The following is a 16405-nucleotide window of genomic DNA, read 5'->3' on the forward strand; positions in this document are numbered from 1 at the left end:
GCAGGTGGCCCCAGTTTTAATGCCAGTAGGACTAGAGTCATGAATCTGCTTCTCAAGAGATGTTTTAAGTAAGATCAGATCGGATCTCATAAAAGACTATTGAGGGTTGCAGGGCCCATTGGGATTTCATGGTTTTCTCTGACCTCGTGGAGCCTTGTCATGCTGTAGAAGCTCTGAGACCTTTCTTCTGCAAAATTCAGTATTTGTGTTAATTCCAAACGCTTTTGGGGAAAAATACTGATGTTTCATTGTTTTATTAAATCTTAAAGGCAATAAATGGGTGATGGCTGACTAGATTTGTGGTTAAATATGTTTTAAAGCTAAAATATTCTGTAGGAGGAAGATGTGAATCTGTTCTCAAAGCACTGTCACATTCTGTCTGGAAACAGTTTTAGAATTAATTGTCTCTCTTCTGGAGCTAGGATTGTTGCAAATGCTTAACACTACCAGTGAAAAAGACATTAGAATCACTGGGGATCTTTTAGATGATTTGCAGAGAAAATCAGGACTTTTCCAGTAATTACTTCCAATATGAAGAATAGGAACTTAAGCACTCTATCAGTGTTCCTTCATTTGTGAAAAATAATTTCACTCATTCTGTTTCTGATCTGCCTACTCCTAGTCCATAGTTTCCTATTGAGCAAAAGAGCAAAAATGGTTACTAGAAAATGGCACATGCTATAAAATAACTTAGTTGGACTTCTTTATTAAAAAAAATAAAAGTATGCCAACTGATTACAGAAGTAGTTGTTAGTAAATCTACCTTTTAATACTTATAAAAATTGCAGTTAGTAGAGACTTTACATGTTCTTAAAAAAAAAAAAAAAAAAAAATCACCTCTTATATTTTCCTTTGTAGGGTCCAGATCACCAAACAATTTTGTTTAACCATGGAGCAGTTCAGAATATCGCCCATCTGTTAGTCTCCACCTCCTACAAAGTAAGGCATTAAAAATTATTCAGTGTTTTATATCAGTTTATGAAAGTGATCTAAACGAAGGTGATAGAACCTATGCATATGACCTAAATTGTAAATCTGTGTACTGTATATTTCTAGAATACCAGTTGTTTTTATGTGCCATATGGATTTTTATCAAAATGAGATGTATTGTTTTGGAGTGTTCTGTAAAGTTAAAACACCATTAATTAAAACAGAGCTGGTATTTGTTGATCTAAATGAGAACAAACACTCGACAAGACAATAGAAAAGGTCTAATTTGATGAAAAATAAAGGATAAAAGGAAATTGAGCAGAAAAGAAGCAAAGGGGAGCTGTCCTAAACAGAAGTCAAACTTGTGAAGACCTGGACGTAGAATCTGGGGAGGCAGCCAGCTACCGGTGCGATGTGCTCACTGAACCTCTTGAGTCTCAGCTCCATCCTGTATTATGTTTTGGAAGCCCATTCTGGATGGGTAGAGTACCATCAGGAAAAGGGACTACGCTAATGTAGTGCTCTCCTCACGTACCACCTCTGAAAAAGCACCGTATTGTATCTATAACTTGGTGGCACGGAGGGTCAACTAGCTCTCTTCAGTGTAAGGCCAAAATCCCAAATACTCAGTAGACCCGTAGGAGTCTGCTGTAGATTAGTAGATAAAATGTTTGAGCGCGTGAAGAAATGCATGGGCTTTCTGAGGCTCTTCTGTTAGCCCCAAATAACCAATTACACAGAAGTGCAAAAACTTCTGAAGTCTGTGTGAAGCCAATCCTATGACTTCTAAGCAGTTGAGCTTTCATGGCCTTTCCTATGATGGTACTATTTGTCTTATTCTGAGTTATTTTTATTACAATACCTAATACAAAGTATCTAATGTATGTTATTGTCCTTTTTTATTTTCTTGAAAATGGGCTGTTTACTGGTTGATTAAGATGAGATCAGATAATTGTGCTTATTGTCTATTTTGATCTCCTGCTTAATGAGGAATATTCTTGATAATTAGAGTATCTTACAGAATGAAAGCTAGTCTTCAAATGAGCATTTCAAGTGAAAGGAAATCTGATACTCTGTTCCAGTGGGCCATTACCTTCATGGTTTTGCGGGGTGCGGGGAGGAGAAGCATCTGCTAGGAAGTAGGATGTCTTCAGTATCTCATCAGTGAGACTGATAGATTTCTGTTTTTTATTTTCCTGTATTAGTGAGTTTTTATAATGATCAGGCAACATTTTGATCTTTCTTCCTTTAGCAAAGTAGCTGACCTTTTCCAGCTTGTGGTGTAATGTGAATTTTCCAAAACGTGTCAGTTTGAACCTTTCCTAATATTTTGAACAGCAATTTTAAAATAAAGAAGTTGGAGCTCAATAGAGTACCAGTACCGGGAAAGTACCAGCAAAGAAAGTAGTTGCCTTAGTAATTTTGATAACTGTCATTAATAGAACAATATCTTTTAAAACAGTCAACTTCTAGCTAGACTTGTTGTTCTCATTAGAAAATTTTTCTCCTTCTCCCACTCTCCTCCCAGCTTGCTTACTTCTGGCAGGAATACAGCTCTTCAGCTGTGGTTTGACTCTTTTCAGTGCTTTTCAATATAGAATCTCTGCTTCCTGCTGCTTTGAAAAATACACTAAATTTATTAGATCTTGTGTGAAAAGTAAGTGGAAAAGTTGTCAAATGAGGCTTTTGCTCTGAAGCCAGATGGCCTGCTATCCATTTTTTCCCAACTAAGACTTCATTGCTACTGATGAGAGAGAACTTGATATCTAATCACGGCCATGGTATAGAATTAATAAACAGAAGTTTGATGTTTATAGTCATTGTCTACCTTTGGACTTTCATATATCTAGGAGTTTTTGTTGAGGATAAACAGGGGACCTAAACCTAACTTGCAGTAACATCAAATGCTTTTTTCAGTGACAGGTATTTTAGGTTAAAAATCTTCTCCTCTTGCTTTCCTGTCACACCAAGAATGTAGTGGTAGTAGAAACGTGGGAAGACATGGACACAGTTTAAATATGTGGAATTAGAGGATGAAGTCAAAGACTGATATATGAACTGAATTAGATTCTGTAGCCGGGAAGATGATAATGGTCTTCCTGGTGTCAAAAAAGAGGTTATATAGACTTCATAGCCTAGGTTGGCTAGGCAACCGTGAAAGTTTGTCTGACAAGCCAAGACTTAATTTTGGCTTGGAGGAGGAAGATCCAGCATGAACAGAGTTGAGTCGTTTGTGTGTAGGTGATAGCTGAGGTTGCATAGTGGCAGTAAAGTTTATAGTATCCGTTCCTGGTTAGATTAGCTTAGAATCAGTTCAGCTAGATCGTTATCGTTAGACGTTTTATTAAACTAACCTTTAAAGGCTTCTGAAGTGCAAGTCCCAACGGCATGAGTTCCTGACTCCCTTGGGTACTTCGAGACTCTCCTTGAAATAATACGTATTCCTGTTGTGCTACTCCCATCGTTGTTGCTGCTGGCGAGTCTGTGGAGCATCACAAATGAGACTGGTATCTCTGACCCTCTGGTTCCCACCTGCTAGCCCTCGCTTTCTCTTTTCACAAGTAGTTAACAACATGCAGTGTAGAAGGGTAATTCCAGCAGGGAGATCAGAGGAGTCAAGCCACATCTTGGATGCTTCCATCTGCCTTTTAACTATCCTCTAAATTTCTTATTGATTGCACAGAATTATTTTCTGTAAACCTATGTAGTGGTATGGTCTAATTGCTTATAAGTTAGTATTTACATTTATATGTACTTCATATATATTATGTTTTCACACAGGTTCGAATGCAAGCATTGAAATGCTTCTCAGTTCTAGCCTTTGAAAACCCACAGGTATCAATGACTCTTGTAAATGGTAAGCATAAAGCTATGGTTGCTAATTTGGCGTTCATTTTGTTGACTGGTTGAATTGGAATCATTTTCTGAGTTCTCTTTCGTTGTTTGCAGTGTTGGTTGATGGAGAATTGTTACCGCAAATTTTCGTCAAGATGTTACAAAGGGACAAGCCTATTGAAATGCAGCTCACATCAGCCAAATGGTAATTTTCATCAGGAATTAGGATGAAATAACTTGCAATTCATTACTTATTTTTTAACCATTCCCTTTTTTTCTTCTTGTAAATTAATATAAATGAGATCTAAAACTTTAAGAATAATGATGATATTTGCATTATCTAAATTCCTCAAGAAATGTTTCTTGCCTAATAGTCTTTATAGCATGATGTTCACTCTTTTCTATACATAAACAGGAAAAAATGTTGCTGGGCAGTAATTTTATCAAGAATGTGTACTCAAGCATATGGATTTTCATAAGCTGAACTGCAGCTTTCAATAATAGCTTGGATTTTATGACAAGTTTAACTGTGAAAAGGGTATGGTCAATCTTATGTTCTTACAGAGTCAAATAATAAAGCATTATCTTGTAATACAAGATAATGTCATTTTTACAACAGTGTCCTGAGGACGGACTGACTTGGACTAGGGCAGGGGTGTGTTAAGTACTGTATGCACCAAGATGAGAACAGGGAGAAGAGCTAGACCCTCTCCCCAAGGTTTTTAATTAAAATAGATTATTATTTAAGCTTCTTGTGCTGGTACAGCAGAATTAATGTTTATTTAATAATATTATAGATCAATTAAAACTTTCCCTTTTGACATGGGCACATTTTGGCATGGCCATATAAATAATATGTGACACAGTGTGACCATGTTTCATAGCAGTAACACTAGGGTTACTCATTTTGTAAGCTAGGAGTTGACTCCTTTTAAGGCCCCTTTCCTTCTATTGTGTTGATAATGATGGGATAAGTGACTTCAGATGGTTAAAGAAGGGGAAAAAAAAAATCTGTCACTGTAAACTGCTAAAATCAAGCGTAAATCAAGATGTTAGTCACCAATGTATTGATTGGTTTAGACTCGTTGAATGTAATTCTCTGCGTTGAAGACTCTCCTTTTAGATTTTGCTGGCTTATTTTTGACCTGGATCAGTTCTCTGATTCAGTTCACCAAACAATTTTTCTGATGCTTTTGCCAGCGCAGTCTTGAGAGTCTGGCTTCTCAGCTGTGATTGATTCTGTGTTTCTTTGACAATCTAGAGAAGAGATGGAGAATTACAATTAAAAATAAAACTAATAGAGATGCATCTTTTTGATTGATCTCAAGATATGAGGCAGTTAAGTCATGAATGTTTTCTTGCATTCAGTAAAGTAAAACTACTTTAACTTATTTTCATGCTTAAACTAGAACACTTTGACTGGTAGACCAGGTCTAACTGGACTAAATATCAACTGCAAGACTGGTACTTTCCTCGTGATTGTTCAGGCATGAAAATGAGCATCTCCTGCTATCAGTCCCAAGGGTTGGACAGTAATGTCCACAGAACGATCTCGGGGCTAATGGTCAAGTCTCATCTGTTCGCTTCTGAGGAAGAATATAAAAAGATTTTTGATTATGGGATTTTAGCTGTGTCTGTCATTGGTAGGTGTTTGGAACAGGACCAAGGTTCTTACGGGTGAAAGCCCTCTCCTTAGGCACTTGGAAAGAGCACAGGAATGCAGTGAAACATGATGTGGTTATGGCATATTAGCATATTACTGCTCTTTAACTGAGCAATTGTAATCGACCCTGTGTGCACTTTTAACCTACCCAGCTGAGAGTTGAAACATGTTAGTTCTCAGTCACCTTCACTGAAATTCAGTGGAGTTTTGTTCTTGTTTTTAAACCTCACAACTGGGGCATTCTAAAAGCCGTGTACAAGGACTTAGTTCAAAAGCTGCAAGAAAAGATACTTGACTGTGTTTCTGCACTGAATGCAGAGCAGTCGTCCTCCAGCCTCCTCCTGCTTCCTCGCAGCTGAGCAGGTAACAGAGCACAGTGAACTGTTTTCTCCTGACTTTGATAGAAGTAACATACCTGCATCCTGAAATATAAATATAAACCGATGAACTACTTGCATTTGTGGTGGCTTGCAGCATGTGTACGGGTAGTTGCACAAAGCAACTAATGCACTTGCCTGCTGTTGTGTATCAACATTGCAGTCCGAGACCTTGGAATTGTCATATTCCCAGTTTGTAATTTTACCACAAATGTTGTCTAAGAAAGAACAACCACAGGTTTGGTTCGATGGTAGCGACTCAGTCAGGTGTATCATTAGCAAGGATGTGCTTATTCCAACAGAGTGTTAAGACACCTGTGGAAAAGTATTAGCACAAAACTGCATCTCCTAGGCTAGCGCAAAGCTTGCACAGTTTCTGACTAAGCTGTGTTGTCAGCTACCAACCCTATATCCATCTGCTCCTTATCATTTAAGTGCTGGCCCATCCTGTGTGCAGCAAAGGACAGGCTGGTGTACGCTGCACCTGTATCTTCATGAAGGTTGTTCATTTTGTTTTCTGTATTGAAATGAACAGTAGAGCAGAGTGAAGTACGTTTCACTGGTACAGTCATTTATTTTGCAGTGTCTTTCTTACGTGCATAAAAAAAGTGATAGGTGAATGCATATTTTATTATCCCCTTGCAGCCTTACTTCCATGTGCAGAGCTGGAGCGATACGAACAGACGATTCCTGCATCGTTCTCAAGGTGAGCAGGTTAAACAGTTTTGTGTGTAACACAGAAAACTCTCATGTGGATCTATCCCTGCTTTTATTTGTATGTCCCGTATAAAAAGTTACAAAAAAGTTTGTTATACTGAAGATTTCAAAAGCACCAAGTTCTCCAGATGTTTAATCAAAAATCAGATCCCTAATTTCCCTCTGTGTCTTTAAGCTTTTACAGCAATATGGCTCTTAAGAAACTTTACGTAAAGAATCATACTAGGAAGTCTGCATCCAGGTATAAATATCCCAGAGTTTGACACACACCCCCATTTGATGTTTGTAGTTCAGTCATCATATGTAAGTAACCTGGAAACAACGTTACTGGCTTGGTCTCTGTATACAGGTGGAGCACTAATTTGTCTTTCACCAGTTTATTTCACAAGACTAGTCATAATACTTGCACAATCTATAAATGGAGTCTGTCATATGGGCAGATGATGTCTCAGGTTTCACAACGTTTTTGTAGATTTGTCTGGGCATCGTTGCTTCATACTTTGGCTGGGGAAATTTCTTATAAACAAAAAGAACACTCTCATGCTGAAATATTGGATTCGATTTTTATACTCTCCTTAACTAACTTCCTAATAAAGTTAACTTCATTGAACACCATAGGAATGTCATGTTTCTCTTGATATTCATACTTCTGTAGCTAGTCAGAAAAAGCTGCTGGTGAGCAAGCGTATCAGCCAGAGATCAGAAAATACTAGCACTGCTTGTTTCTCCTTGTTATACTGAAGTATTACTGTAATACTAAAGTAAGAAAAGATGTTCACTTCCTTTAATAGTTACAGAAGAGGAGTCTGGCAGACTCAAAGCTTTCTTCAGTATGTTTTTTAGAATCCATCATTCCAGAGAATACTACACAGTGCAGAGTTAAGAAAACAGTTTAAATGTGTGAAAGCTAAATTTCTTTCCCTGTAGGTACTGCTGTTCTGAAATCGGTAAGGTACGTGTTCCCAGAATGAATCTCGCGACTGAAGGGTCTAACCAGCAATCAGCAAAGCGGTTGTTGTCAGTATTTGCTAGTCTGAGATCTGAAACCCGGTAGTTTTTGACAGCAGTCGTTTGTTTTTGGCTGTGAAGGCCTCTCTGTGGTGTTGAGTTCCTCTCACGTGAACAGACAACCGATAAGCGAGCGTGACCACAGAGCGTGCTGCAAGCCCGCGGCACTGCAGATAGCTGCGCTTACTGCTTAAAACAACAAGTAGTTCTCACCATTAAAAGCTATGGAAGATACTGATGAGTATCTTCTGACTGTGGTCTTGTGCAAACTCTTGAGGGCTCCTGGGAAACTGTCACCAGAGTCTCTGTCCAGAACTGTCCCGAAGGCCTACTTTGGGGGAATGTTGGAGAATGAGTAGGTTGTAGGTAAGATACTGTCGTAAGAAAATGTATTTTTCCCTTTCAGTGATTGTAGCAGTAGTCTGATGTATCTAAAGCTTTCATTAGTGGGATTTTTGGTGTCCATCATTCCAGGTAATGACATGCAGATGCAAATCCCTGTTGGCTGAAGCAAAGGCTCCTCCCTCCAGCCTTTTTAAGCAAGGAGGTCCAGAACGCAGTTACTCCAGTGCTGTGCTGCTAGCGGGGATGGTAGCATCTGTTCTGCACAGGCGCATGGCCTGACCTAGAGTGAGGACGCCCAGCTCCACCGTCCTCCCTCATTCTGATACCGAACACCTTTCCAGTCTGTCTTGCCTTCTCCTACAACATCTGCAGAGAGGCCACAATTTCATACTCCCGACCTCTCTCTCTTGCAAGCCTCGTTCTTAACTTCAAAATTTCTTCCCTTCAGAAATTCCCCACTGCCTGCTTAACCCTGTATCCTGAGAGGAAGTGTGGGCTCCAGAACTGCTCTCTGGGGGGAAGAAATAGGGAACTACTGCTGTAGGCAAAGGCAAATTACTGCTGATAGTTGACCGCTAGATGTCTGCGTGGAGCTCCATCTGCTATGCCACATGGGCAGTCCCAGTAACTGCAGGCTTTGCAAACCTTTCTGGGTTGATTTGCCTGCCAGTTTATGGAGTTTTGCTCTACAGCAAGAGGGAAGTTTTCTTTTTTTATGGAAGCTTCTTCTGCACAAATAAACATTTTAAGTTTTGGACTAAAAATTGCTGAAAATTTTGAGAGTAGGCGGAAGAGTGGAGAAAGAAGGAGGGCAACAGAACCTTGCCACCTTATTCTGATTGTTCAAATAACTCATTTAATTCCCTCTTTCCTTCTGATGATCATTCCAGGAGCTCAGACTTTTAGAATATCACTTTGTCTCAGTCTGTGGTAAATCCAGTCGCAAATTGTTTGACCTCCTGTGAGCTACAACAAAAAATGCCTCCTTTAGTTTTCAGAAATTGTTGAAGAGTTTTGACCCTTTGCAGTCAAAATTTCTTCAGTTGCAGAAAGATCAGGCGTATGCATTTCCAAACTGGGTTTGATACATTTTTTTCATTGCTCAGTTTTAGTGGGTTGCGCCTGTAACATGTGAAAAACAAGTCTGTTGGGGTGGGAAGGAGAGCAAGAAGGTGGTTCTTAATTAATGGAGATTTGCTTGGAATGGAAGTTATTTCTCTGAAATCCTAATAACGAAAGTGACCATCTGTCCAGATACCGTGACTCATCCCAGTGATGCTGTGTGAATTAAACGTTCCATCTTTACAGTCTGTTTTCAGAGAGCATTTCAGACTTTATCTGGTGGCCAGGAAAGGTCAGGTGTGCTTTGCAACCGTTCCTCTTATGCTTCTAACACAGTACCATGGTCCTCTACATTAATTATGTTGTACAACCCCTTAGGTCTAACGCAACAGTTAATGTGTTCTTTGGAATTCCTGATTTTGCTTAATTTTAAACTGATGGCATTGTGTGAAGTTGAAAGGTGTTGAGATTCATAGGTACTTGCAGCCCATGACTTAACAAAATCTAGTCTTTGAATTCCAAAAGAGGTTTTGCTTTCAATGGATTAACTTCTGTTGTTACCTTCCTTATCTTTCTTCACTTCACACATACTTATGGCATAGTTTGAAAGTGTGTTTTGGGGTATCTACTTAAATGTTGCCTTTCCTCTTCATCTCTTGGGCATTAACAGTTCTTAAGGAATTAAAATTGTTCCTTTCAGACTATTTGACACTAGAGAGAACTGGGAAATACAGTACCTTTGTGGTTCAGTCTGTAATGGAATTCCACTTCTTTTTTTCGTCGACCCGAATGTCACTTGTGATGAGAGCTTATGTTCAGCTTTTATGATTGTGCTTATGCTAGACTTATTTTTTAATATCCCTTATGCCAGCTCAGTAATTGAAACTAACGGTATTTAATCATTATGGTGCCGTTCTGAATTATACAGATGAAAAAGTATCATAACAATGCAATGCCTGAAGAGTTTCAAGCACTTGGAACAAATTTGCAGAGGTCCTAGAAATCTCACTTTTGGAAATGAGGTGATTTCTGAGGGGTATTTAAGTTTCCTAGCCCTCAGAAACTGTCTCCTCTCTTTAAAAGAGTTCTGGCTAATTTGCTAAGGAAATGCAAGGTCCTGAGGTCTGTCTGTGTTAAAATTGTTTTTCAACTCTTCAGGCTTAAACTCTTCATCATTTTGGTTATCTGATGTCTTAAATGAAAGATATGCAAAGAGGAGGTGCTTTGGTTCATTAGATTAGCTGAAAGATTCACAATGTGAACAGTCATCCTTGTGGTAACACTTTTTTCTTTAATAAATGTAGGCACGTCACCTAACTCTGCTTCTTTGGAATGAAGATAAGATATTTATTTAATCATTTGAACAGTTGCTGGATGAGTGTTATTTCAGTTCCCAAAAACATAACGCTGAGAAAGGCTCTCTGCTAGCATAATTCTGTTGAAGTTAGTGGAGTTATAGAAGCCAAAGCCTTGGCTCTGTTATTCCTGATGGATTTTCATGAAAGTTGTTAATACTTTTATTTGGTGAGGCTCGAGTGAGTAGAGTTGAGTCCCAGCCATTGGCGAATTGGTCTTTACAGGGTTAAGTGCCTTTCACTGAGTTTCGGGCAAAGAAATATATTATTGGTTTTAGTGTTTACAGTAGAGAAGGTATGACAAAAATGTTGCCCTGTGACTGTAACCAACGTAGGGGGTATGTCAGGGATAAGGCAGAAAAATGGACCCGGATTCCAAGAGGGCCTCACTTCTGGTTGTTCAAAGCTGCTACTTAGGCGGCTACTTAGGGCTCTTGGCAGCCAGTGTGGGTCAAGGAAGTCCTGAGGTTGTTCTTGGCTACCTGGTCTTCAGTCAGTCCCAGATCATAAAATGGCAGGAGGCATCAAGTGCATCTTGATGGCAGCATGGGTACTTCTGAATTTTTTGTTTAATACAAATAAGCCTGTGCAAATATGAATTATTGAGTGGATTTTTTAAGTTTTACTAAACTTCTGACCATGGTCACTTTTTTTAAAAAAAAAAAAAAAAAACTTTTCAGACTCTGCCATGTTTGGTTCGGATGTGTAGTAAGGAGAGACTGCTGGAGGAGCGAGTAGAAGGAGCAGAAACACTGGCCTATTTGATTGAAACGGATGTGGAGCTCCAGAGAATTGCCAGCATTACCGACCACCTCATTGTCATGCTTGCTGACTACTTCAAGTATCCTAGCTCAGTGAGTGCAATCACTGACATCAAAAGGGTATGTTTCTTCATCTGGTTCGAAACCTTCGAAAGCGTGCGAAAACAATGACATTAACAAATGGTGACTTAAATGCCCGGAATGTTTTTTATTCTATTTAAACCTTGCATCCGAGTTCCTCATCAGAAAGGTGACAAAGGTCCAGCAGGACTGGGTTCCTGGTGCATGTAGTCCCCAGGTCTTTGCTCACTCACTGCTCTTTCTGGAGCCTCTAATATCCAAGCTAAGATCTTTGTGTATATCTGGTCTCCCCATCCTGCAAGCAGGATACTGCTGCTCTTCCCTACGGAACATAGGGAGATGGGCTCTGGGTACTTTAACATAGCTTTACTATAGGAGTTTCATGACATTTTCCAGAGACAGTAAGAAAGTACCAGACTGAGACATCTGTCATGTTTCTCCTTTGCAGAGTTTAAAAGGCTTATCTTCAGGAACCAGTGCATTTCAGCTTCATAAGAGATAATAGCCCATGTGATGAGAGACTGATTTCAATTCTTAGGTCAGGTTTGTGAAAAATATTAAGTTCAGAGACTGTTCTGTTTGGTTAAGCAGAAAAAAACATCTGGATGTCGTGTAGTGTTTCATATTATGAGTTATCTGCACTTGCAAGTAGATTGGATAAACAGAGACCAAATACACCTCGGAGACTATTACTTCCACAGGTGTCGTACACACAGCTTTCATTTGTAAACCTGTTTGTTTCCAGATTTGCATACAGTTTCCAAAGCACTACTGGATCGATCAACCTCAGAGGCAAGATTGCTTTTGATGTTCCACATAGGGAAACATCCATTGCCTGTTCCCTTCCCCTGTCACAGCCTGCTGATTTTTCAGAAGGATCCAAAAGACCTGCCTTACAGAGCCTTTCCCCCTGTCCCCAAAGTTGGCCCAAGAAGCAGACTCACTTCTCAGGCTTCTATAGAATGGGATTGATTCTGCCTATACAGATGCTTGGTATTCTATGTAAAAATGCAAATGAAATATAAAAAACTGTTAGTCACTGTATAAAACAATAAGCAGAAGGAAGTTTAGTAGCTGGCTGAGAAGTAATGGTCATTGGCTATAGCGTGCAAAACATTAGGTTCCAAACATGAGTGGAACAGTTATAAATATTATGACATTGCTTTGAGTGTTCAGAAAGTCTCTAAAAATAGTCAGCTGTGAAGCCAGGGTGCTTACCTTGTAAGAAATGCATTGAATTACACCCTATAAGGTAAAAACTAGATGAGTGAGGACTCTGCAGAACAGATTAGTCTTCTATTTCAAATAGTTTTAACAACGACATAATACATTTTGCTTTAATATAGCTGCACCGAAGAGAATTACTCATACAGCTTAACTTTTGACAGTTCCTTTATTTCAGTGCTTTGCTGTATAATACTCTCATTTTTCTGGCAAACATTTTGTGTAGAATTTAAATACCACTTCATTTTATGGAACCCTTTGGTATAGAGTTTTGAGGGCAGTTAGAATCCTAGAATAATTCTGGTTGGAAGGGACATTAGGAGGTCTTTAGTCCTAATCTTCTGTTCAAAGCAGGGTCAATGCTGACCTGAGATGAGATTGCTCAAGGTTGCTTTGTCCAGCTAGCTCTTGAAAACTGCTAGGAATGAAGATTAAACAACCAATCTGAGTAATCTGTTCCAATATTTGACTCTCTCCAGGTGAAAAATTATTCCTTATATCCAGTAATAACCTCTCCTCTTTCAATCTGACTGCTTTCTCTCCTTTTCCTGGCTGTGCACCTCCATGAGGAGCCTGGCTTCATGATCTTCGTAGTCTTATGGGTATTGGAAAGCTGCTCTCAGGTCCCCCCTCAGCCTTCTCCTCTCTTGGCTGAACAAGCCCAGCTCCTCACGGGGCAAGTGCTCTAGCCCTCTGACCATCTTGGTGACCCTCTGCTGAACTTGCTCAAGTTCATCAACATCCTTTTTGTGCTCAGGGGGACGATGGGGGGTGGACAGGGCACAGTTTTTCAGGTTTGCTCTAATGAATGTCAGGTAAAGGAGAGTAATCACTTCTTGTGATCCACTGGCTGCGCTCCTGTTAGCTACAGCCAAGGGTGCTGTTAGCCGCCTTGGCTTCCAGGGCGTGCTGCCACACTGCTGGCTCATGTTTAGCTTACCCCCAGGTCCTCTTCAGCAGAGCCTGTACCACTGCAGAGGGTTATTCCTTCCCAAGTGCAGGTCTCTGCATTTCTCCTTGTTGAATTCCCAGTTGGCCCATTCCTCCAACCCATCGAGATGGCTCTGAATGGCAGCCCTGTCCTCAAGATCGCTGACTGCATCCCCCCCACACACAATTTGGTGTCATCCACAAACGCGATCAGGGTGCGCTCCATCCCCTCCAGGTCATTGATGAAGATATTGAACGGGATAGGTCCCAGAATAGGCCCTGAGGAGCTCTGCTTGTAACGAGTCTGCGGTTGGTGTAAACCATTAACTGCTGCCCTCTGACCCTCATGGTCCAGCTTAGTTTTTCACTTATGCTGACCATAAAGTCTCAACCTGAGCGCAAGGATGCTGTGGGGGACTGTGTTGAAAACCTTGCTAAAGTCAAGGTAGGTGACTTCTGCTGGACTACCCTCATCTACAGAGGAGTCATTGTATTATTAGAAGGCACTCGGGCTGGTCAGGTATGAATTTACCCTTGATAAATCCATGCTGGCTATTCCCAGTCACCTTCTATTTCATTAGTTCAAAAATGGTGTGATAGCACATAATTTGTATCTTCAAATCCCCCTTGACCTCCCAGTGAATATGCACTAGCTTACAACTATTAAGAAAATATCACTTGTAGTTTTTTTTTAAGTGTCTAAATTTGATATTTACTCTTTATTTAAATAGCTCGACCATGACTTGAAGCATGCTCATGAACTGCGCCAGGCTGCTTTCAAGCTCTATGCTTCCCTTGGAGCAAACGATGAAGATATCCGAAAAAAGGTGAGCCTGTGAAAAGTGTTAGCAAGTCATGCAAAGACACAGCTGAAAGCTGTGCTGAAGGGCAGTGCAAGAATTTGGACGCGTGTGTCGTGCGCCTCCCCCCTCCCGCCCCCATCTTATTTTTTTTCATTGTGGTATAAATAAGTTGAAATGACAAGGCTTTCTTTCAGTTATGTTCATACAGACTTTTCTCTTGCACTTTTTGTATGTAATCCAAACAAAAATTAATGTAGCAATACATAAGATAAAAGTTTGTTTATGTACAAATCTTCACAGTGATGGTTGAACTGGATTCTCACTGTATCGTATTTTAACATGTTCTTTCTGCACATAACTGTGCAGAGATATTGTCATGGCACAGGAGTGCTAACACTTCTGAAGCCTGTGTTCTGAGGCACAGAAAATAGCTACGTTGTCCTGTATCCTTCTGTAAACCGAACATTTGCTTGAAAATAAAACAAACAGCAACTGATCTGAAGGAGGACAAATTCTGCTCAGCGATGGAGAGGCTCTGCGTGGCTGATGGGTGCTCTGTGTAGTTAAGAACCTGATGTGTGTGGGAAGTGGAGGGAAATTAATGCTCAAAACCATTATTTTTTAAACAAAGCATGTAGCTGCTATATCAAACAAAAATTTTAAGGTCAGGAGGCAGGAGAACTTTCTGGGTTTATTTGCTGGTTAAAGGGGAAAAAGAGAAGGAAGAAAGATATGAACAGAAAGGAGGCAGGAAAACATGATATAGAAAAAATGACTGGCAAGAGAGTTTACCACTGGGGGAATGATTCAGGTTCTCCCAAATTCAAACCTTTTGTTGCAGGATGAACTTCTTTAGTTAATAATAGGGATGCCTTTACTTATACATCAAATTACTACTAAAGTAAAGAGTAAGGGTTAGCAGAAATTCAGAACAACAATGATTCTTAACTAAAGGACATTTATTTCACTGAGTGACTGGTGTGTGTGTTTTGGGGGGGGGGGATCATTTATTATAGAAAAGTTATCTTTCACCCTGATATTAACTGCCTTTTATCCTAGTCTTAAATGCTGGGACTGACCATGTCTAAATATGGAAGGTGAACTGCTGTGTATCTTTTTCCAGATGGTTTCACAGCATGCCGCCAATCTGTGGTTTGTGTATACTGTGTGGACTTGTACATGCTGCCTTTTATTTTGGTATGACATTAAGGGTAAAGCATATCTTTAACTGTCGTCTTCCTTGATGATTAATAAAACCATTTTAAAAGCAGTAGTTAAGCAAAGCGTGTAGATGTTGTCTTCTAAATGACATGCGGTTACACGCTTTATTCCACTTAATCTGGGAAGATAACGTGGCTTGATGGTGTTTTAGTCATAGGGTTTTTTTATATGCAATGTTTTTAATGTTACAGGCAAAAAAACCCAAACAAACAAACAAAAAAAACCCAACAACCCATAAATGTCTATACTGTTTTATTCACATAGCATTAATTCCTTTTTTGCTCCAGATCATTGAGACTGAAAATATGATGGACCGTATTGTTAACGGCTTGTCTGAATCTAGTATCAAGGTGCGATTAGCTGCAGTCAGGTAGGAGGCTTTTCTGACCTGTACAAATAACTCTGTCGTGCTGAAGTCTGATGCTGCACTTGCTAGAGCTTCTGCTAATCTTTTAAAAGCTAAAACAAATTTGAAGCCATTTCCACTGCTGGAAAACTTATTGGGGGAAAAAATTATCTTGGACTAGTAGACTATTCTCCTTTTGCTATTTACAGGCTATTAATTATCAAATTCTAAACTGTTTCTGTATGTGTAGAAGTAATGTATATATTATAGAAACATAAGTGTGTGTACATATAATGTGTGTGTGTATATGTATATTTTACAGTGAAGGTTTCTTTTCCATTGTAGATGTTTGCACAGTTTGTCCCGTTCTGTACAGCAGCTCAGGACAAGTTTTCAGGATCATGCTGTATGGAAACCTTTAATGAAGGTAAGTAAAGAAAAGTCAGGTTTCAGCTACCGAAGTGCTCTGGGCAGTTGAAATAGTAGCACCAAGGATGAGAGGTCTGTTCAGTTTGAATATTTTTCTGTACAATCATAATAGAAATTACCTAGAAATCAAAACTCCTTGACCTCTTCCTAGGAGTCCTAAATCAACAAAAACAAGCAGTAGTGAAGAATGCTGTGGTCCGTGCTTGGTGGACGCTAGGGGGACTATGTCTCCTTCTTTAGTTTTTAGCTCACATTAGATGACACAGTTCAGACTGCAGCTATAAGCCCTATGAGCGAATTTAGATCTACGTTTCTTTC

At 39.6% G+C, this 16405-nt stretch overlaps 1 protein-coding gene across 9 annotated transcripts in view; it reads left to right on the top strand.

The window, feature by feature from the left end:
* Window positions 1–16405, top strand: part of ARMC8 (armadillo repeat containing 8) — a 74863-nt gene that overhangs the window by 45817 nt on the left and 12641 nt on the right. For 6 of the 9 annotated variants that reach the window (XM_067302037.1, XM_067302038.1, XM_067302043.1 and 3 more), the window contains 8 exons: window positions 859–939; window positions 3712–3787; window positions 3880–3970; window positions 6451–6511; window positions 10973–11173; window positions 14020–14115; window positions 15600–15682; window positions 16004–16085. In XM_067302037.1, coding sequence (XP_067158138.1) covers window positions 859–939; window positions 3712–3787; window positions 3880–3970; window positions 6451–6511; window positions 10973–11173; window positions 14020–14115; window positions 15600–15682; window positions 16004–16085 — 771 coding nt within the window. The remainder of the gene's footprint in view (window positions 1–858; window positions 940–3711; window positions 3788–3879; window positions 3971–6450; window positions 6512–10972; window positions 11174–14019; window positions 14116–15599; window positions 15683–16003; window positions 16086–16405) is intronic. The other 3 variants (XM_067302044.1, XM_067302045.1, XM_067302042.1) reach the window with 2 other exon arrangements.

Source organism: Apteryx mantelli, chromosome 9, assembly GCF_036417845.1.
Source record: "Apteryx mantelli isolate bAptMan1 chromosome 9, bAptMan1.hap1, whole genome shotgun sequence".
Classification (NCBI taxonomy): domain Eukaryota; kingdom Metazoa; phylum Chordata; class Aves; order Apterygiformes; family Apterygidae; genus Apteryx; species Apteryx mantelli.